The sequence below is a fragment of the Miniopterus schreibersii genome (assembly GCF_964146895.1).
Source record: "Miniopterus schreibersii genome assembly, chromosome: 15".
Classification (NCBI taxonomy): domain Eukaryota; kingdom Metazoa; phylum Chordata; class Mammalia; order Chiroptera; family Miniopteridae; genus Miniopterus; species Miniopterus schreibersii.
The window spans coordinates 44616289-44638944 of NC_138115.1; the positions used below are offsets into that span (position 1 = coordinate 44616289).

At 49.8% G+C, this 22656-nt stretch overlaps 1 protein-coding gene across 1 annotated transcript; it reads right to left on the reverse strand.

The window, feature by feature from the left end:
- Window positions 1-5898: 5898 nt before the first annotated feature.
- On the reverse strand, window positions 5899-18669 carry DCLK3 (doublecortin like kinase 3). The gene is made up of 4 exons (XM_081159607.1): window positions 16821-18669; window positions 9219-9351; window positions 8444-8611; window positions 5899-6487 (listed from the first exon to the last, which is right to left on the reverse strand). Exons 1-4 carry the CDS (start codon window positions 18633-18635, stop codon window positions 6240-6242), a joined length of 2364 nt encoding a protein of 787 aa, XP_081015733.1. The 5' UTR covers window positions 18636-18669; the 3' UTR covers window positions 5899-6239.
- Between the last annotated feature and the right edge of the window lie 3987 nt (window positions 18670-22656).

Below are 22656 nucleotides of genomic sequence, written 5' to 3' on the forward strand. Positions count from 1 at the left end.
GCATCAGGCAATCAGACATAGCTGGGGGACTGTTCTCTCTCTGAGTGTCTGTTCTCTCTCCGAGTCTATTTCTATTTTGCTAGTTTATTTTGTTCATTAGATTCCAAATATGAGTGAACTCATATGGCATTTGTCTTTCTCTGACTGGCTTATTCGCTCCTGTCATTTTCAAGGGAGTCGGCAGAGCGGAGAAAATAGTGATGTTGGGCCCTTGAATGATTTTTATGAGGCTGAAAAAGCCAGGCAGCTTGAAAGCAGCTGCCTCCAGGTTACAAAGGCGGGGCCCCTCTGATCCCAGGCAGGGGACAAGCTCTGCTGACTTTCACAACCTTCTGTTGCTGTCCCTGGCTTGGGTTTTTTTTTCCCCTGAGGTCAAGTTTGAAGAAACACAAGGAATCACCCTCTGATTGGAAGGCTCTGCAGCCCTACTTGATAAGAGTGCCATTGGGCAAAAGCTGGGCCTTTTATAAAAATAGAATCAAACTTTGCTGATCGCACTTTGGGGAATGGAGACTCTTCTTGAAAAGGTGTTTTTGGTTTTGTTTTTTAACGAGTACAAAAGTGCAGAGCAGCCCAGGGCCACAGGCAGAAAGGGAGCAGTTGAGCCTCAAAGAAATGAGGAAAATGAAACTAAGAGACGCCCAGCAGGTCATGGGCCACCATCATTTCTGTTATGACTTGTCTAGCTCCTGAGGCTTTGTAATTGGCCATGTCTCCACAGCCAGAATCTGAGCTGAAAGGCAATTTTAATTGCTGCCGATGACCGAGGCGGATGAAGAAGCAGGAATCTTCCTTTTGTACGCCTGTCCATCAACAGCAGTCTCATCCTCTCCACGTATTAGAATGACAGACACGAGAGCCCAACACCTCACTTCTGTGTGGCTAGATAGGTCTTGAGATATTAATTAATGGTTTGTCCTTCCTGCATTTCCCCTCTCTTCCCCTCAATTCAAGCGGGCTTCAGGGCCCATGGCAAGACAGAAAAGAGAAATAAGCTGTAGCAACCAAGATTAAATAATATTTCAAAGCAACAGTTTTTAAATCAAAAAAGAAAATCCACGATTTTTAAGGTGGCCGAGGGGGATTCCGCCTCATTCGCCTCTCCCTCCCCCCAGCTTTGCCCAGGGAAGGATTTGAGGACCCATGGGGGGTGTAGGGAGGGAGAGAGGAGTTCACAGAGAGAAAAGGAAGGAGGGTTCTCCCCAAAAACATACAAAGAGGTTCTTCCGGGCTGAGGAAACAGAGAGAGATCGGTAGGCTCTGGGAACCCCTGAGGTCCAAGTGGAGACCCAGTGAGGGATCAGAACCTCGAAGGAGAATCAGTGTGACCATGGGATAAGGCCATGGGCAGTCACACAAAGGACTCCGGGCCCTGGGGTGGCAAGGAAGCAGCAGAGTGGGCTGTGGATGTGTCCACAGGAACCCCGGGAACCAATCACGAAAGGATGCTCCCCGTGACTTGGCATTTCAAAACAAGACAGTAGAGCTGGGAGTCTACAGTCAAAAAATAACTCATTTGACAGAAAATAAAATTATGCAATCATGTTTGCACGCCTGTGGTTTCAGACTAATATAAATATCTGCTATATCCAGGTAGAGAAACTGGAGTCAAAAGATTAATTAGGCAACTTGCATTAAGATTCGATTTAAAAAAAAAAAAAAAAGACCAGATGAATCTCCATGTGTCGGAGAAACATTATCAATTTCAACACGTCAATTTCAGATGCCATCCTTGGTCTCGGGAAGAATGCTCATTAAAATCATATTTTTCTGTTTCCAGAGCTCCTTCCGTGATGCTCCTGCATAAATCTTCTCTCTCTGTCAAATGCCTGGGAGCCTCCGGTGATGGCTGACGTGAAGTGACAGCCATCGAGGAGCCATAGGTCGTCCCCCACCCCCGCCTCCCACCAAAGCTCTTCGGGGACGTTGGAGCTGAGAATTTATACAGCGTGCTTCCTTCTGGCAGGTCAGAAGAGAGACCAAGGTCCCTCAAGTGAGATTTCCTCGCAGATCATGATGAAGTTATTGGCTTTCTGTTGACATAAATTACACAGGTATCTCAATAGACGAAGCATCATTTTCTCTGTGCTGCACGGTTTTCATAATAGCAGCTGGATTTCTCCATGTAATTTTTCTTAAGGTCAAATTTTCTTCTCCAGGTATCTCGTCGGTGATATGAAACTTGTCAGAACAAATCTCGATATAGCTTTATATTCTCGTATTACTCAATTCCCAGACTCTATCGGGAAAGTAGACAAGGGGAAAAACAATATACCGTTAACAACAAAATACATATTGGAGGCTTCTCTGCGCAGTATCTGTGTAAAACAGAAAGAATGCAACCCAAGGGAAAGAGAAATTTCTACCATTTATTCCAAGTACTGTTGCTTTCTGAGAAATAATTACAGAGTTTCACTGTGATTTATGTCCAGGTTCCACCATTACTGTAAGGCACACCGTAGTTTTAAGAGCTTTCAAGGGGGAAAGGAAACTCTATTAAGTACTTGTCAATTTAAAATGCACTCCAACTGAATAAATGCTAAAATATGAAAAAGCATCCATCTTAGAATGAATGGAAAACAACTGTGGAGATTCTATTCCAGAGCAACTGTTTTTAGTATTTGCCATGGTGGGATGGACATGGTGATCCCACCTGAGACCAAAGGCAAGGCCACAAAACCTGGGCATGTGGAGTAACAGAGGAGCACTGGTCTCGAAGTCTAGGACTAGCCCCAAGGGTACTATTTTTAACAGCTGTCTTGAGGTGTTACGGACACACAATAAGCTGCACGCCTTGGAAGTGTACACTTGGATGAGGTTTGCCATATATCAAGGTCATGAACATACCCATCACCTCCAAAGTTACCTGCTGTGCCTTTGTAACCCCTCCCACCGCCTCGCTCCAGTCAACCTTTGATCTGCTTTCTGTCACTGTAGCCTGGTTTTCACTTTCTAGAACTGCACATAAATAGAATCCTACACAACGTGGACTTTTTCGGTCTGGCTCCTTGTAGTCAGCCTACTGCTTTGAGTTTCACCCATGTTGTTAGTCACATATATCAAGAGTTCCTGCCTTCTCATTGCCAAATAATATCCATTGTTTATATGGCTCACCAAGTTACGGACATTCCGGTTGTTTTCACTTTGGGGCTACTACAAATAAAGCACCTGTGAATATTTGGGTACAAGTATTTCTGAGGACTTGCTCTAATTTCTCTTGTAAATATCTAGTAGAATGACTAGATCATAGGGCAGGCACATGTTTAACTTTTAGAGGAACTGCCCAATTGCTCTGCAAAGAGGAAGACCATTTTACATCCCCAGCAGTGATGTATAAGAGTCCCAGTTGCTCCCAATCCTCCTAGGACCGGTACCTGCTATGGTCAGTCTTTCATCACAGCCATTTAGTTTTAGCCATTTTAATACAGGTGTATGGCACTATTTTGTCATGGTTTTGACCTGCCTTTCCCTAGTGACTAATGATAGAACTACAACTTTTAGCAAGTGGGAGAAGACTAAACCTGTACAGGTGACCCAAAGGAGCAGACAAGGGCACAGGAAGAAAACCAAAAATACGTGGCATCACAGAAGTCAACAAGAGAAGCCATTCGAAAAGAGAGCAGTCAACAGAATCAAATGATGCTAACGTGAAGACTGAAGATTCTCTTGGGTTTCAGCCTTTGGTGACTTTATCCAAAGATGATCCAGTAGCAGTTCCAGCTTCCAGTCTCTTTCTACACTTGCGGAATGAGCACCGCTGCACTGCCTGCTGGGCGGCAGCCCTTCAGGTGCAAGTCTCAGCTCCACAGGGCCCCTCTTCAGAGCCCTGAGATTAAAGCACCAGCTGGTACTCCCTTCCAGCAGGTCCAAGTTTCCAGGAGGGGTTCCCAGGCTCTGTTCCCTGGGGAGCCAACTCTGAGGTTGGGATTAGCATGCAGAAGGTGTATTAGGGAGTGGTCCCAGGGTCCTCACCTCTGGAAGAGAAGGGAAAGAAGCAGGACTGGTTGACAGAGAAGTTGTCCCAGTCCAGGGCTCAGCCAACGCCTACGAGGAGAATGATCCATCAGTGTTATCCCCACTGGTCACACCCTGCATGGACCAGTCATTGGATGCAACCTGCCCGGGGAGGGAGGTCGTGATCCTGGGTGAGCCAACTCTTCCCAGCTAAGGACATTCCGTAGACGGTGCCCCTGAGGGCTGTCAGCCTGCAGCACAGGAAGCTCATTCCCTTCAGTCTTAAAGCAGGATCTGGGCGGCACACTGAGCATCCACAACAAGAGGTTTCTCCTCCAGGCTTCTAGGTTCTAATCACCCCAACCTCTTCCCTTGGCTCCCCACTAGGAGTGGAAGTCATTGCCTGCAGTTAGTATCTCTCAGTTGCTTCAGAGCCTCCTTCGTGCTTCTGCATTCTCCAGCCCCTGCCTAGCAATGCCCTCTGCTAAACTCCCCAGTGCTGCACCTGTGCTCCTGATTGACACAGCCCCCAGGGGACTCCAACACTGGCAGGGAAGGGCGGGGACGGCTGAGATGCCCACACTTTGTAACTGATTCTGTGCCCGACTGTCCAGGTTACAAATAACCCAAGAAGGTCGATTCAGTAAATAACAGCATCATATTTTGCTCTCAGCTCATGCACACTCCCTGAGTCATCTGAAAAGACCAACATTTCATAAGCCAGTCAGAGAAAAACAAGTATCACATGATCTCACTCATATATGGAATGAACAAAATAATCTGATGAACAAAATAGATCCAGAGACAGAAGCATGGAACAGACTGAGGGACCTCAACAGGAAGGCGGGGGCGGGTGGGGGGGGAGAGAGGTTATGCTTATATGCACAACCCAGGGACACAGACTATAGTATGGGGAAGGCCGGGGGGGGGGGGGGGGCGATGCAGGGGGAGGGATCAGGGGGGGAAGGGGACATCTGTAATATTTTCGACAATAACGATAAATTTAAAAGAAGAAAGAAAGAAAGAAAGAAAGAAAGAAAGAAAGAAAGAAAGAAAGAAAGAAAGAAAGAAAGAAAGAAAGAAAGAAAGAAAGAAAGAAAGAAAGAGGGAGGGAGGGAGGGAGGGAGGGAGGGAGGGAGGGAGGGAGGGAGGGAGGGAGGGAGGGAGGGAGGGAGGGAGGGAGGGGGAAAAGACCAACATTTCGGCCAGAAATCTGGATTGAAATAACCAGGGGACATGCACTTTGCGCCCTCCATGTGTCTGCCCTGCAGGTAGGAACAAGCCCGAACCCTCTGAGCTCCTTGGAGCCTGAGTGTAATCCGTTTACTGCATGTCTGACACATTAACGCACTAAGTGGCTCCCTCACGGTCTGAACATGTTAACACAGTCACAGCCTGAGTGCCTAACTTCACATCGAAGTGACTCCAGCTCGGGGATAATTGGCAGCAAAGCTGTATAAATGGGCATCACAAGGGCAGGAACGAATCAATGATGTCGTCTGTCCATTTTTCAGACCGCACCAAATCTGATTTTCTGCTAAGACGAAAACGCTAGTGACGGAGACCAGCGCATCCGTAAAAACACAGATCTTGTGGTTCATCACATGTCCATCACAACATGTATGTGTAGTCGGATTGGCTTCAGGAGACGTGTCTGAACTATGATTCCCTGGCTCTCACCACCAGCACTGAGAAGTGACCAGCCCTGGCCGGTGTGGCTCAGTTGGTTGGGCGATGTCCTGTGCACCAAAAGGTCACTGGTTCGATTCCCGGTCAGGGCACATGCCCAGGTTGCGCGGGCTCAGTCCCCGGAAGGGTGCGTGCAGGAGGCAGCCGATAGTTGTTTCGCCCTCACAGTGATGTTTCTCTCTCTCCCCCCTCCTCTCTCTCAAAAAATCAATTTAAAAATCTTTAAAAAAATAAGTAATCAGAATACGACCCACTCCAGTCATTCAGAGCACATTTTATTAACACAGAAAGACTATGATTCACCTTATTAATCTCACAGGGGGCACTGAGACCCCAGAAAGCACCACTCATGTCGCACACCATGAACTTGATTATACGGAAGAAGTAAAACACATCATTACCAAAAATTGATAACAAGTCCTTCCCTCCCGCCCCCAAAAAAATGTATTAAAGGTTTCGAATATACAAATCTAAAAATATGGTACAACATTTAACATTAAGACTCTACTGTATTTTTTAAAATATACTGAGCATCTCTCCTTCCCGATTCTCCAATTACGCGAAGAAGCCCTTTCCATCGTCTTTCTCCTGACCGTCTATCCTTTGTCCTTGAGCAGAGCCGGGGGCTGCACAGGGGCCGGGGGTGGTGACCAGGACGCCTGCTCTGCGGACCGCCCGTGGTGGCTCCGGAGGTGGCCCTTGCTGCCGGGAGATGCCTCCTTTCGTGGGTTCGCTGTGCTGGTCTTCCCTGCAGTTTCGATCCAGGGGTGCTTAAGGACTTGGTGAGCCGTGTAGCGCTTTTTGGGGTCTACCACCAGCAGCCGGCTCACCAGGTCTTTGGCGGCTGTTGGAGGGAGCGAAGGAAGAGACAGTGAGAGGAATGCAGGTGGCGCTGGATTTTCCTTCCCTGTCCCCGTTAGCGCCCCGTGCTACACTGGAGCAAACTGCCTGTGACGAGGGGAACCTTCCATTTCCGCGCCACGTGCTTGGGACTACTGGGCATTTGAAACAGGGCTGGTGCAACCAAGGAACTGAATTTTTATTGCATTTACTTTTAATTCGCTTACATTTCAATTTAAGTAGCCACATGGAGCTGGGGGCTGCCCTGCTGGGCAGAGCGGCTCTCCAGGGTGCTGGTTCATTTCAAATGAGTCAGGGGCCAGGCCCACCACTAACAGCCACGGCACCCAGGCCACATCTGTCTACATACTTTACACTTATAAACCCAACTATCAAGTTGTTAAATAAAATACGTGCATTCTTCCTTCCTACGTTGACAAATATGCCTCATATTGACAAAATTTTTTTTTTTAAATGTACAAAGAAACCTACGTAGTCAACAGTGCAAAGGAAAGATTTCTGTTCCCCCAGGCTAGCTCTCTGAGTCTCCTCTTCTAATCACTCGAGAACGCATTGGGGGGGGGAAACCAAAAAAACACCCACTTCTCTTTGCCTTTATTGGGGAAGCCTCTTGCCCAAGATCAGCTGCTCACCCACCAATCACCCTTCCTCTACGCCAGTGTCAGCCACCTCTGGAGTATGGAAGCCACAGGATTCCTCCTGCCCCACCCAGTTCACACTAGAGAGGCGCCCCAGGGCCCACCCCAACCAGCATCACTCCTCAGGTCCTCAAAGGACTCAGGGTATCAAAGGCCAGATTTGAACTGGGGACTCTCAGACTCGTGTGTACACATGTGGACAGTTAGTTGGACACCCCACCAACATGTCTGCGCTCTCTCAACCCCCTCCCCCAAAGAAACAGTCACCCTTGGCCTCCCTCCAGCACTGTGGAGAAAGGTAGGGAAAGGAGGTCTCTCCAGTCTTGGAAGTGAGCCTGGGCCATAAGGAGGGGAATCCTGGGGTCCTGGTGAGGGGGTCTATGAGGGAAGGCCTGGACTCTGGGGGCACAGGCCCCACAGTCTCCTCACTCCGGGAGGAGAGGTGCAACAGAGTGAGGGCCACCATGCCCGGATGTAAGGACAGTGCTGCAGAGAATTTCTAAATGACTTTCAGTCCTGAATTTTCCAATGGCCACTGCCTTGACCAGCTCAAGACCTCACTCTACCTGCAGCAAGCCACCCCTCCCCCTACCTTATTTACGGGGGCCAGGTGGGAGGGGTGAAGCTTTTCCTTCCCCTCCTCCCCCAACCCCAAGCGAAGAGGCAGGGGCCTGGGATGAGGGCAGTTCAGTAACTAATCTAAGTGGCATGCTTAGGGACAACAGGGGTGGTGATCAGTTATCACTCCTATTCTACTTCTTAAGCTAAAGACTCAAAACCCCCAATTATCTAATTCTCGATTTTACAAGGACAGTGGGTAGAACAGACAAACCAGTAGAAACAAGGGACAGATTCCATTGGAAAGGGCCAAAAAGGAGACCTTCACCCCTTAGCTCCCAGAGCCCGTGCCCCAGATTTGCCCCCACAGGACCCCCGATTTTTCACAAGTAAAATAAGCATTTCTAGTCTATTTGACTCACAGACACATCTATTTACATGAGACGGTTCTGATCTTCACAAATGAGGGTGACATGTTCCTTATTTGCCTTAAGGAAACGTATTTGATGGTTGCAACTAGCGGTTAGACTTTCTCGTTAGATCTCAAAGCACGTCGTGTTTGGGATGCAGATTTACACAGCAGGAAATAAAGGTGCACGTGCCCAGTGCACCTCTCTGCAGGTGCTGTGCTGGGCCCTCTGCGTTCTCATCACGCATCTGAGCTAGAGCCTGCTCCCAGTCAGCACCCCGAGGGGCTCAGCCCCGCATCCCCTCCTCCCAAGCGCGGAAGCCCCGAACCTCACCCTCAGAGATGTTGTCCCAGTAAGGGGCCAGGAACTCGAAGTGGCCCAGCTGGATGATGTCGAAGAGCTCGTCCTGGTCCCTCTCCAGGCTGCGGAAGGGCGGGAAGCCACACAGCAGGATATAGAGGATCACGCCCGCGGCCCACATGTCCACCTCCAGCCCGTAACCTGCGCAAGGGAGGCAGAGACACAAGCGCAGCTGGGACCCGGCTGGATCAAACGTGAGGCGAGAAACTGGAGAGTCACCGCTCTGGGTCACAGAGGACCTCAGCCCTCAGCAAGCCAGAGCCACTTCCAAACACAAGACCGCCAACTCCCCCAAACACGGGGGCCACACCGGGGCTGCTCGACCTGTGGCCCCAGACCACGGCCTCTGTGGGATCCTGTATTACTGGTCTGTGATAAAATAAGCACAGGTGTGGAAAGTAAACATGTGGAAGCTCTTATGTGACACAATCCATGGACACACAGTGAACAGGGTACAGATCAGTCCCAGGGTACAATCAGGGGTGTGTAGCCCCGCGGTGAGTCACACGTGGCCTGAGCTGTGATCCCTTCTCTGCAATAAGGGGAGCCCTGACTTGGGACGAGTTCTCATGCACTGGTCAAAGAGAACTGCTTCGGATATTTCCGTTAAAAGCTAAGTGCCAGCTTAGTGCCAACTCTGAGATGTCTGACTGCTCCGCACTGAAAAATATGAAATATTCAATATTAAAAAATGAAGCATTAATCAGTAAGTGAGCACGGGTCCCACAGGGCAACATGTCACACTCACCCTTCTCAGAAAGAATTTCAGGCGCCACATACGTCGGGGTCCCACACACAGTGAATACTGGTCTCACCACGTGCTTCGCGAGGCCGAAGTCAGCCAGTTTCAAGGTCGTCGATTTGTCTTCATTCCGCTGAACCTGTAAGAAACCAAAACCCCCCAAACCACCGAAACTGTGATGAGAACCAAGAAGGAAAAGTAATGAGACAACCAGCATAAAGGTCTGGATAACAAACAATAGACCCACATTGCTTGTAGTTCAGCCCAACACTGATCAACCCGATTTATCTCAGTGGCTGGTGCTCACATTTTCAAGAAAGGAATTAATGAGTTCGATGGGTCCCATAGTGCCACGGGCGGCTGGAATAGTCGGTGTCATGTACCAGTGATGAGCACAGGCTGCAAGGCCCGACCGTCGGGGTCCAAACACCAGCTCGCCGTTGGCTAGTAACTGGCCAAGTAGCTTGAGCTCTGTGTGCCTCCGTTTCCCTATCTGTAAAATGGGGATGTGAACCCTTATGGGACTACGATGAGAATTAAATGAACTAGTCTGCGTAAGGTGTAATCCCTGGCACCTAAGAAGCACAATGTAAGTGTTTGTTAAGTAAACCATATTACTTTAGCCGACAAAACAGTTCGCCTCCGACGGCCGGGCCTAACTTCAGGCAAAACGCGCAGCGCGGGAAGCTGGCATTGATATCTCCCTGCGTCCCTGTCAGGATCTCCTCGTTCAAACGGAAACCCCCTTTTCAGACAGGGCCCTGCTCCATCGGCTGCTGTCTAAGCTCCATCCCTCTCCCCAACCTTACCTGACCGCATCTCAACACAGAAGCTGGATGCTCAGGCCAGCGGTGCCCGGAGCAGGAGACCGCAGAGGGATGCTAAAGGCACCGGGCTAAAGGGAGAGACTCGTGGGGGCCACCAGAGCTACAGGAGCCAGTATCAGCTTGTCCGCGGGCACATGCTCTCCCATCTCTAATAAAACTGGGCAAACGTCCCAAGGCTCCCACCTGCGCTGGGGCAGGGCGTGGGAGGACAGTGGGGAGCCCCCTGGCTCTCCCTGTGCCCCATCAGAGCCATGGGGACAGAGACACCCCGAAAGGCAGAGGGTGGAGCAGCCATTCCCCATTCTCCCCACACAAGAACATGTTCTCTAAACTTGCTCTGCCCCTGCCAGCGAGCTCTCTCTGTGAGCAGAATATACCTTAATTACCGAGTCTCAGTCACCACCGGCCAATCGATCAACGGCTCCAAAACCGGCCCAGCCAAACGGGATGGCACAGAAGTGGCACAAAACTGCGATTCTGCCTTGGTATGCGGACGGATGAGGCAGACACAGCCCCAGAGCAGACAAGGGAGGTGATTATTAGAATAATTTAGGTTAGAAAATCGAATTTGGGGGGGAAGGACAAAAGCGGGCTGCCTAGAGTTTCCAGATGGATCGTCTACATTAATCACATTTGCTGGGTGACTGTTGAGAAAATATGTCCCTCACAAATATTTGCAAGTATTTCCAAACAAATGATCAGCATTCAACTGACTTAATACGCATTGGGCTGACTCAATACACCAAAACAAACACGCATTCCTACGTGAAGTAACAAAATTCCCTTCCTCGGAGAAGCCCCCCATTCCAAAACCAGGCTCCACGGACGGAGGTCACAGCAGTTTAAGCACGGTGGAAACTCGGGCTCTTTTTGTTTGTTTTCAATTCTCATCTGAGGATGTTTATTGGGGTGGAGGGGGACACCCATGCGAGAGAGGAACATCGATCGGTTGCCTCCTGTACATGCCCTGACCAGGGATCGAACCTGCAGCCTCTTGGTGTATGGGATGACACCCCAACCAAGTGAGCCACCTGCCCAGGGCTCAGTCTTTCTAGTTTGGATTTTTATTATGCTGATGGATGTGGGCTTTTAGGGGTGGCCAACCGTGGGAGGTAAATGCATGGGGGAAACAGTGGAAGATGGGGTGTTTTAGTGCCCTGCTTTGGATGCAGGTGGTCTTCATTATTCACATAAGCACCCAGGTAACATCTGGGTGGTCTCGGGCTTGGCGAGGAGTCGTCCTTCCTAACAGCCTCCCTCTCCTTCACCGGTGGGTGACGCGGGTGTGATCTTGCAGTCACCACCTCTGAACAGAAGGTGGCGGCAGAATGCAAACCAAAGAGCAAGAGGCCGCGGGAGAGAAATTACTGGAGGTGGGTGAGATTTCTTTCTCTTTGCCAAAATCTTACTGGATCCTTCACGGTTCCCCTGGCCTTTTCCTCCACGGCTCCATTTGCAACGGGCTGTGAGGACCAAACTGATCTTAGAAACCAGTTCACATCGGAATGCCTAAAACCAATTTACATTTCGACAGCAAAAGATACTGTAATACAAAAACAGGACTGGAAAAATCAGTAGGGACAAAGTCTTCCCTGGGACCTGTCCACAGAACAAGCCTAGGACATGCCTTTGGAGTCTACACATCATGCCAGTCTTTTTAAACATCTCATATGCATTCAACAAACATTAATTAGATGCCTACCATGTGCCAGGCACTGTCCTAGGCACTAGGAATAGAGTAGTAAATGAAACAGATAATCTCGATTTTATAAAGCTCTCTTTCTATCAAAAAATAATAAATAAATATGTAATCTCAGGTAGTGATGAGTATTATAAAAAATAAAAAGTGGGATAAAGGCTGTGTTGTCTAGTATGATATCCACTAAACACATGTGCTATTTATTTTTAAGTAATATGTAAAGTACAGGTCCTCAGACACTCACGGTACATTTCAAGTGCTCATATAGCTAGTGGCTACCGTACTGGGCAGTGCAGATATAGGACAACTCCATCATCACAGAACATCCTATTGGACAGCAGCAGGGGGTGGTATTTTAAATAGGGTAGTTAAGGAAGAATTCACTGAAAAAGTAACGTTTGAAAAAAAAATCAGGGATGAGCCATATTAAAATCATAGGGGCAAGCTTTTCAGGTGAAGGAAGTAGCACGTGCAAAGGTCCAGGGGCATGCTTGGCTTGATTAGGAACAGCGAATAGGGGCAAGGGTGGAATGAATGAGGGGTGACTGGTTGGAGTGGAGCTTTGAGAAGACAGAGGCCACATCACACAGGACTTCCAGGCCATGGAAATGAACTTAGCCCCTATTCTGAGTGTGATGGGAAGCCAATGACAGCTCTGAATGGAAGAGTTTCAGGTTCTGGTTTACATCTGGAAGGCCATTCAGGCTTCTGTGAGGAAGATGACTTCAGGGGAAGAGGAAGGACCAGTGAGGAGGTGCCTGCCAAGGTCTCAGCAAGAGGTGACAGGGGCCTGGTTTTGGGCAGCGCAGTGGAGGTGCGGAGAAGCGTCCTTCTAATGGCCAAGACAAGACTAGGGAATGGACTGAGGAAAGAGCAGACTCAAGGGCGGCTCTGAGGTCCCTGACCCGAGCAGCTGGGTCAGCAGTGGCCCCGTCTTTCTGACGGACAAGGGCGCCTGGCTGGAGCTCACGAGAGAATAAAACAAGGAAAACTGCAAATGGTGAGTAAAGAAACCTCTTTCAGGGTGTGCGTGTGCAGATCGCATTAAAATGAGGCAGTAGCTGAAGGGGCACGCGGAGAAAACAGGGTTTGGTTTGGTTTAAAGTTGGAGGGTATTACGGTATGTTTACGTGATGATGGAGTGGGAGGAAGGGAAAGCACGTGAGAGGCGCCTCGTCCCGTGGGATGCGGGGCCAAAGGCCCCATTCCCATGCCCACCCGTCTCCTTCCTTCCAGCCCTGTTTCCAGAGCTGGAATATGTCCCTTGTCTTCCCTTTGCTGGCACAGATTTTTCTCAAATGACCTTGCTCCTCCCTGCCCTCCTGACCACCCCAACTTACTCAGCTTTCTTTGCTGTATGTAATGCCTTGGTTGCCGGCCATAAATAACCTGGCCTGTCCACGTCCCATTCTGTGTGGGCTGGGCTGGTCATCACCACCTCTCCAGCTCCTGTTTGCTTCCTCCCCTCCTCCCAGGGCCCGGTCACCACCACCCAGCACGTCCCAACCTTGCCCAGGGAGCACACACTGACAGGAGAAGCAATTAACACTTGATGTTTCTGCAAGCTGGAAATTCTCATAATTAAAACTTACTTTGCAAGATCTCAGGAGTCTAAATAACCTGAAAGGGAAAAGAAGACTAGCAGCTTATCATGAAATGGGATCTGTAGAAATAAACTCCGTAATAGAGGCCTAAAATTTTATTCTAGGGCCCAATTATCAGACACAAATATTTCTGCTGATTAAAACAACATAATAAGCTTGCTATATAGTCATTAAGAGCTCTTAGTTTATTCAGAAAGTCTCTAAAAGCAGCAACAATCATAATCAGCCATGTAATCAAAAGCTAGTTCTCACATAATCATTTTCCCAAGCTTAGCTAACACCCATCTTAATACAGACAGTAACCATCCATGCAGGTAAGAAACAATTATTTTGATAATACAAAGCTCAACACAAGTGCAGAACACTCAATGACAGAACATTAACTGATGGACGGTAGTCACCATGGTAATAATCACTAATATGAAACCTTAGAAGACCTAGCAAATTTCCAATGTCATTATCATATCAGCAAGTTTAGAGATGACAGTGTTCTAAACCCAGACAATGAGCCCATAATCAAATCCAACACAATCCAGACCTTTCTGAAAAACCAAGAAGCACTGACGTTTAGACAGCATTTAGAGTCCTGATATAACAATATGTTGAACTTTACTCACCCAGAAAAAAGGAAAAATGGTTAATAAATGTGACAGGACAGGTCTATTCATTTTGATAAATGCAAGCGGATGAAATTATGCACAGGGGAGAAAAGATATTTACCTGTTCCACATAAATAGCTCATGTATTTAAACTGAAAATTTATAGCGACTCTGCAATTTTGCCTCTGTCTCTCTCAGATCACACACACCCACACACAACACACACACACAACACATAAACACACTTCACTGCCCTTACGGGCACTAAAAACTCATATTTACTGGCATTTAAATCCACGGGGAGTTGCCGAATGACTTCTCTGAGGCAGTTAGAGTGTCCCCACTGAAGTGCACCTTGCAATGTTCTACTTCCTGGAGCCACTTCTCCACACAATCTATACCAGGGCTGACTTTTTCCATTTTAAAAATTGCTGACAAGTCCCTCTACACAAGTGAGAGTCTCTGTTGCCCAAGAGATGGGCCAGCTCGACAGATTGGTTCCAAGACCTTGCAGAGAAAATGCAAGCTCAGATGACTGTCCCCAACAGAAAATGATCCTATCTGGTAAATGATCTCATTCCACATCCTGCAGAACTTGTATGACCGTCATAATGCTTTATGAGGCGCACACCCAAAATGTTCAGCCCACGAGACCAGACCAGGCCTCTGGGCAGAACCTGTCCTGCTGAGACAATTGGGGGAAACGTCAGAGGGTCATTAAAGAACATTAAAGCAGCCATAATGAACAGTTCATCACACATCCCACATGGAGATTACTTGGGCTCAGACCCAGGAGATAGAAACAAAAAAGCAACTGAAGAAAGGAGGAGGGCCCTGAGCTCATGCAAAAATGAAATTTTCCACAGAAGAGCTATTTGATGGTAATTCACACCACTCAGGCAACCAAAGTCCTGCAGTTCTGTGAACTGGGGCAAAAACAATGTTGCTTGACTTTAGTGGTCAGGCAGACCTTATTTCACCAGATAATTAGCCTGACTCACTCACTGTTTCATTCTTCTCGTGGGAGCAGTTTACAGACAGATGAATGCACGCGGATGGTGTATCCAGGCTGGGTCTACAGCCATGGAAAGGAAAGGAAACAGGCTAATCCCCTAACAACCACACAAAAACGTGGCTCATGGAGATCACTGTCTCCATTCACTGCTGCTTTATCTGCAGCAATCCGGCTTTGATTCATGATACCCACCTTAGTATCAGAGTGATTCTGATGTAATACACTGACGGTAGCTGCCAACTGACGGAATGCTCACGACTTCTCAGGCAGCATATGTTTGCACTCATTCATTCATCCTACTAACGTTTAATGAACATCCACCATGTGACAGAGCTGTTCTAGGTTTCGGGGTAAATCTGAATAAAACAAAGTTCCTACTATCATAGAACGTTCTTCCCGATAAGAGAAAAAAGAAAACAGAAGACTAAATATAGACTGCGTCAGCCTGGCCAGGGTGGCTCAGTGGACTGAGTGTTGTCCCATGCACCAAGAGGTCGCTGGTTCCACTCCCAGTCGGGGCATTTGCCCAGGTTGCAGGCTCAATCTCCATTAGGGGGGTATGCAGCCGATCGATGTTTCTATCATCAATGTTTCGCTCTCTCTCCCGCTCCCTTCCTCTCTCTAAAAAATCAATAAAATCATATTTATAAATATAGACTGTATCAGCTGGTGATCAGGACCAAGAAGAAAGTGGGATAAGGGAGCCAGAGGGTGACTGTGTAAGTCTGCTATCCTAGCAAGGCCACCAGGAGCACACTTGTGGCTCTGGAACACGCTGGGCTTACTGACTCATTGCAACACGGAGAACACACACCACTGGGACCCAGGCAGCTAAGGAACTTACTGCAAGACTTTGGCTGTGTTAGATGATTTGAGGAGGGGCTCAGAAAAAGCAGGGTTTTGCTCTGAATCAAATACTCTGAGGAAGAGAGAGTAATTGTATGACTGGGCATCTTAGTGACCCCCATCTAGACAGTGGGAGGAATGAAGTGAGGCCGTCACTCATAGCCAGAGGGGGAGATGTGGCCGTATTTGTGGCTTGGACAATCTTGTTTCTATCTGCATTTGGACGCGGTTATAAAGGGGTCTTGCATTTGTCGGGATCCATCACGGCCACAGAGTGGCCTTATCTGATACGGGTGTTCTGTGAAACCATTTCTGTTCAACAGGAGAGCACCACAGCTGAGTGGGAGTGCCAGGCCGGCTCCTAGCGGTCAGGTGCTGCTTCTCTCTCTCCTGTGCTCAATTCTCATTCAACCTTCCAACAGAGGTACTATTACCATTTCTCTTTTATAAATGAGAAACTAAGGCCCAGAGAGGTGAAGGACTTACCCTAGAACAAGCAACTAAGAAAGCCAGGGTTCAAAGCAGGTTATCTGATGAAACCTATAACATTTTATTAACCAATGTCACCCCAATAAATTCAATTTTTTTTTTTTTAAAAAAAAAAGGGAGGTTATCTGACTACAGAGCCAGCCACGTATCCACTCCACACAGCACGGTGAGCCTTTTTAACTCGCTTGGCAAGGATCCGGGGTGGTTTCAGTGGGAGAGTGGACACAAAGCCTGCAGGGGACACTACAGCGACCAGCAAGACACCCCGATACAAAGGCCAGAGTTTGTGCAAATGCCCAAGAAACAGGTCCACCTGACCAGTGTCAAGATGACAGTGTTCTCCTCCCAGGGTCAAGGAAACATATTCCATTTTATTTAAATTGGAAGATTTCTTTTCCCATAACCTCATCAAAGCCAATGTATGTCAGCAACTTATGAACTACCACGAAGGTTTTAAATATCGGAACGAGCGGGTCAGAAAGGCACAAAGGTGCTGCGCTCGCGGGCAAGGGAAACCGCGCGGCCTTACCAGCAGGTTCTCCGGCTTGAGGTCCCGGTGGACGATGTTCTTGTCGTGCATGTGGACCAGGGCCTGGCACAAGTCCATGAGCATGAGTGCGGCGTCGTGCTCCGGGAACTTCACGTGCTCGATGATGGCGTCGAAAAGGTCCCCGCCCTGCACGTACTCCATGATCAGGTAGATTTCCGCGTCCGTTTCATATACTTCGTGCAACTTCACTATGTTGGGGTGCGAGAGGCTCTGGATGATTAAGATCTCGCTGTCCATCATGTCCTCCTTGCCCTTGAGCTTGGACTTGTCGATGATCTTCATGGCGTAGGCCTGCCCGGTGTCCCGGTGCCGGCACTCCTTCACCACGGCGAAGTTCCCGTCCCCGATGACGCGGCCGGTCTCGTACAGCTTCCCCACGTCGGCCGCGAGGATGCCCGCGGGCCGCCGCTTCCGGCCGCCGGGCCTCTCCGCCCTGCCCTCCTCCGGCCTCAGGTTGGGCTCCTTCTCCACCCTCGCGGGCTGGTCACCCCGGGGGAGCGTCCTTCTGCCCCCCGACGTGCAGGGCTTTCTCTCCTTCTCTGCCTCCTGCTCTTCCCCGCGGGCCCTGGGGGGCTTCTCAGAGCTGGCCTGCTGCTCCCTGGGGCCCCAGCCACCAGGCCTGCTCCTGGCATCTCTCCTCCCGTCCCTCGGCCCCTCCTCGGCGCCGGGCTGAGCCTCCGCGACATCCTGCGCCTTGGCTGCTCCTTGCGGCTGACCTTCCTGGCCTTCGGGCTCTCTGCCCTCTTTCCTGTCCCCGCTCTGGCTGGGCCTCCTCGCCTCCTGCGCCGGGTTCCTGGGGCTGCTCCTGTGGCCGTCACCCTTCCGTCCTTCCTCCCCGCCCGGACAGGGGGGCTCGGCCTCGGGGGACCTCCGGCAGCTTCTGGTCCTCACCAGCTTCTCCACGTCGTACCGCTGGCACCGGCCCAGGTCCAGCTGGCTGGTGCCCAGGGACAGCCTGTCCCGCCGCAGGCTCTGCCGAAGCTCCCTCTCTCTCCGGCACTTGTCGCACCTGATGATCTCGCCCGAGGTCTTCTCGATCTCCACGCCCAGGTGCTTCTCCCCGCTGGCGCGCCTCTCCACAGGGGCCTCCCTGGGGGGCTGGCCGCCCGGGTCGGGCTCCCGCTTCCCCCTCACCCACGTCTTCTGGGCCTTCGCCCTGTTTTCCAGCACCGGCTCCACGGGCGTCTTCCCCTGATGCCTGATGGCCGCCTGGGACCCAGCAGCCTCACTGCAGCTCTGGGCTGCCTCAGTTTCCCCAGCGTGGTGGCCCCCTTTCAGAGTCTTGCTATAGAGCCTGCTTCTCAGCCTCGGAGAAGGGAGCCTGCTGTGCTGGGTCAGCGTCAGGGCCCGGGCTTTGGCGGGGTACAGTTCTTCCATGGCCGCCTGGATGTTCTTCAAGGTCAACGGTTCCTTGCCCGTGGCGATGAAAGCATCGCCTTCCCGGAAGAAATCAGAGACGCTGTGGATCTCCCGGCCCTTGAGGTTAAACAGCTTCCTCACGCGATCGCTCTTCCACCTTGGGAAGCCCAGCGCCTCCGAGACGTCCGCCAGGAGCTGCTCGAAGGTCTGCACCGACCGCCGGTTGAGGAGCAGGGTGATCTTGCGGAGGGGGTGCCCCCCTGGCCTCACCACGGTCACCACCCTGGGCTTCAGCACGCTGCTCTCGGCGTGGAGGCAGTGGAGGCCCTGCGGGGGGCTGAGCATGGGCACCACGGAGCTGCGGGGGCCCAGCAGCGGTCTCTCCAGGCTCCCTCGGCCAGCAGGCAGCCACGTGCCCTGCAGCTTCCGCTCCATGATTCTCGAGCTCAGGTATTTCAGGGAGTGGTCACAGAGGCCTCGATGTCCTGCGAGAGGAAAAATGACAACACGGTATATTAGCCAACATGAGTTCAAAGAGCCTGTGGCCTTCAGCAAGACTTTACTAAAGGTGACCGATTCTATTATAGTTTAGAAGGGTGATCTTGGAGGATCTGCTTGAAACGATGGATTTAGATCTAATCCCAGTCTCCTCTGTGAGAGACCCGGAGTGCAGAATGGGGTCTGCGTTGGGCCTCAGGTGGCTCCTCTAGGCCTCGCAGGAACCCCCAGCTTGGGCCACTACCTCGGAGCCCATTCTAGGCAACTCCTGCTACCCCTAAAGCGAGGTGACCTTCAAGGATCTACAATTGAGGTCAAAGGTCCAAGGTTTGCTACCCAGGAAATACCAACAAGAGGTCAGAACATTCCAGAACTTTAAAGAACCCGAATCTCACCCACTTCAAGTTTTCTCAGCTTGACTTTCAACCCACCTCAAGGTGAGGTGGTCTGTGAGGAGGTTATGCTCCCAGAGTTTGAGACGGATCTGGCTTTGAATCCTGGCAAGGCCACTGACTATTGGTGTGAACCTGGGCAAGTACTAACATTTCAGTCTTCTCGCCTATGAAGTAGGAATGCTAGCACTCTCCTCCCAGGGGTTTTGTGAAGAATAAACAGCAAAATGATTATAATTTAGAGTATGTGACACACAGGGCACAGCAACTGCCACTTACTAACACTGTCCACACCATCTTAATATCTCTTTTGTAGGATCACTTCCTTTGGGTAGCGATGTAATCTATCGACAAGGGAGGGTCCCACTGTGCACAGCTTCACCTGGCCTCACGGGAACTCATGGGCAAGCAGCACATGGTGGGTATTTCTAGAGCTCTGATTGACATTTTCTTGCCCTGGGGTTAAAAAAAAAAAAAAAAGCTAAAGATTTTTCTTCTCCAAAAGGTTTTTTCTCTCATGATTAAAAAAGGGGAAAGAAAGAAACCAAGACCATCTTACTGTTCGGAGCTTTAATACTGAGGATGTGTTCCGTCTCATTATATTTCCAGATAAACTGAATGAATGAGTAAAACAAGACTTTGTATTTCCTGATCCACTGCACCCAGCCAGAATAAAGTACACAAGGCTAAAAGCAGCTTCATTTCCATTTCTGACAAGGTCAGGAAAGGAAATAGGAAAACGACAGAATGTGTAGGTCAATTCGACCATGAGGGTGGGCTGTGAGTTATTCAAGTCACCCGCAGGATCCATGTGTCATATCCTACGTAGGACTCTACCATCTCTGCTTCCTTTAAAAAGAAGTTACAAGTAACTTTTTTAAAAAATACGTTCTGTTTAAAAAAGGGAGAGGGAGAGAGAGATAGAAACATCGATAAGAATGAAATGAAACACTGATCAGCTGCCTCCTGCGCACCGGCTACTGGGGATCGAGCCCACAACCCGGGCATGTGCCCTGACCAGGAATCAAACCAGCGACCTCTTGGTGCATGGTACAATGCCCAACCAAATGAGCCACACCAGCTGGGCAGAAGTCACTTTTTAAGTGCATCTGAATTGTGGCAAAAACTCCAGTTGTGCCAGGATGGGCAATTTGGCCGACCGTATTTATCCAGAGTGGTTTTTTGTTTTTTAATTATAACATGCAATCTGTTCTGCGATGATTTCCCTCTAGACACAGGTGTCAGAGTAGATGACAAGTGGTGGCTGGTACTGATCTTCTCATGTGCCATAAATTTATGAGCTTCACAGTCACATTTACAGTGAAACTATTTATGGACATGCTATTTCTTTTCTTCTCGTGCTCTCTCTAGTCTGCCTCCATATTTGTCGGGGAGAGTGGATGCTGAGAGAGAGGACCACGGGAGTAATACTAGTTTTTTCCTCACTGGAAGAACTGAGAAAGGGTGCCAAGGAGGGTGACCTCTAAATGCATGTGCCAACGGAACCAGCGTTCTCATTTGTTATTCCTATGGTGCTTCTCAGAGTAAAACCCTCAATACATACTTGTCAGGCTAAGGAAATGGGAAAAAAAATTACCTATTCCAGGGAAGGGAAAGGAGAGAGAATTTTTCAGGGAGAACCAGGGTGGCAAGGGGGCATTCAGTGAACACATTAGGGATGTGAGAGAGTTTGGTATGGAAGGGGGATCAGGAGGGTGCCAGAGAAAGGTCCAGTATAGGAGGTCAGGGAGGCCAAGAGGAATGACTCAGGGAGTGGGACAGACACTATGGGGCTCACATGTTGAGTGGCGACCTAGGATGACGGAGGGGCAAACCATGATGGGACCAGTGGCCTCAAGGTCCCAAACAGTGAAACTGTGGAGTTTGGGAATGGTGATAGATGACTTGACCCTGTGGTACCCAGAGTTGGAGCTGAAAGGGGCATGCTCTCTGGGGTGGCTGTGCCCAGCCAGTTTCAGCAGACCCAACCTCAGAACCCACCCTGATTCCTGCTGGTTAGGGGAACAATCTGGGAGCACCCCATGCCTGAACCTAGGAGAGGCTCCACAAGCGTGGCCCCCATCCCAGGGCGCAGACACAAAGGATGTGAAGACAGAGCCGCGTGGCCTCCGCCAAGCCACCTTCAGGCCTGCTCAGCCCACTGCCAGGCATCCCCAAACTCACTCAAAACCCCCGCGGGCTGGGGCGAGAGTGGGAACTCAGACCCCCACCTGCTCAGCATAACTGGGTCCTGTCTGCTCCAAGCTACTCTGGACACCAGGAAAATACAACCCCGAGGGGCAAGTATTTTTACCCCCTTCCACAAGCCCTCCTGCCCCCTCATAAATTCTTAGCCCAGAGCATAGTTTTCTTCTTTAAAGGTAAGAGAATAAAATCAGGAGACTGAATGCCTGGTCCTCGGTCAAGGAGAGCAAACATGAGAGAAAGAACATGATACATCCCTTGGGCCCTGGGCTAGTCTCCAGGAACAGCCTCACCTCCCAGGGACGACAGCACAGGGAGTACTTTTAGGCTGACTGTAACAAGCATTATCTGGGTACCTACCCCAGTCAACCCAATCAGAAAGCCAAAGGCCAGCCTGTGTCTACACATCTCCAACCACTCACAAAATCGATTAAATGTAATCATGTGAGATGGCTGGTAGTTCCACCCATCTTGACCTACAAAAAAACAGAAATTTCATATGGTTCAACCTAATATGATCTAGGTTAGTAGCCCCTACACCAACCGTAAATAGTTAACGAAGGTATAGATAATAAAAATTAAACATCCTAATTCCCAGTCCTCAGTCACCAAGCCAGCAGCTTCCCAGGAAGTGACATAGAGAAAGGATGCCCTGTTTTTCTGTTAACTTCCTACAGCAACATAAACTGGCCTCGATTTGACAGTATTGCTATTTTTGCCTCATATACCACAAATACACGTGTTTAAGGTTTCTCCCCAGTGTCAACCTAACCCCATGCATACAGCAGAACAAGCACTGCTCTTGCTGAGCCACGCCTCTCAAGAGCCTACAGTGGCTCCCTATTTCCATCCTGGAAGGTCAAACCCAAACCCCTCAACTTGATATGGAAGGGCCTCCATAATCCAGACGTCCCCATCCATCCCAAGCCCACTCCACCCTCACCCTTCCCCCATCCAAGCCTCACCATCCTGTAAGACCTAAGGCCCACATCCACCACCAAACCTTCCCTGACCTCACAAGTTCACGGTCACAGCTCCTTCCTCTGAAGACCTATTCATTTCATTAAACCAACATTTAGCACGAATGCCTGAGATGCAATCCCAGCCCTTGGCTGCAGAACACCTGGTCTACCTGGCCTCCCCTTCTGCACGTCTCAGCTAACTGCTGCTTCGTCTCCACAGGTGTAAATTCTCCCTCTCAACTAAACTTAAGCTCCACCAAAACACACACCACGGGTGAGGCAATTCCCTACTCCATCCTGTCCCACACAATGGGCACTCCAGGCTTAGACCAGTTCCCAGCCCTAACGTCAAACACCTACGTCAAGTCTCGGGCTTCTAGCTTGCATTGTAAATACCTG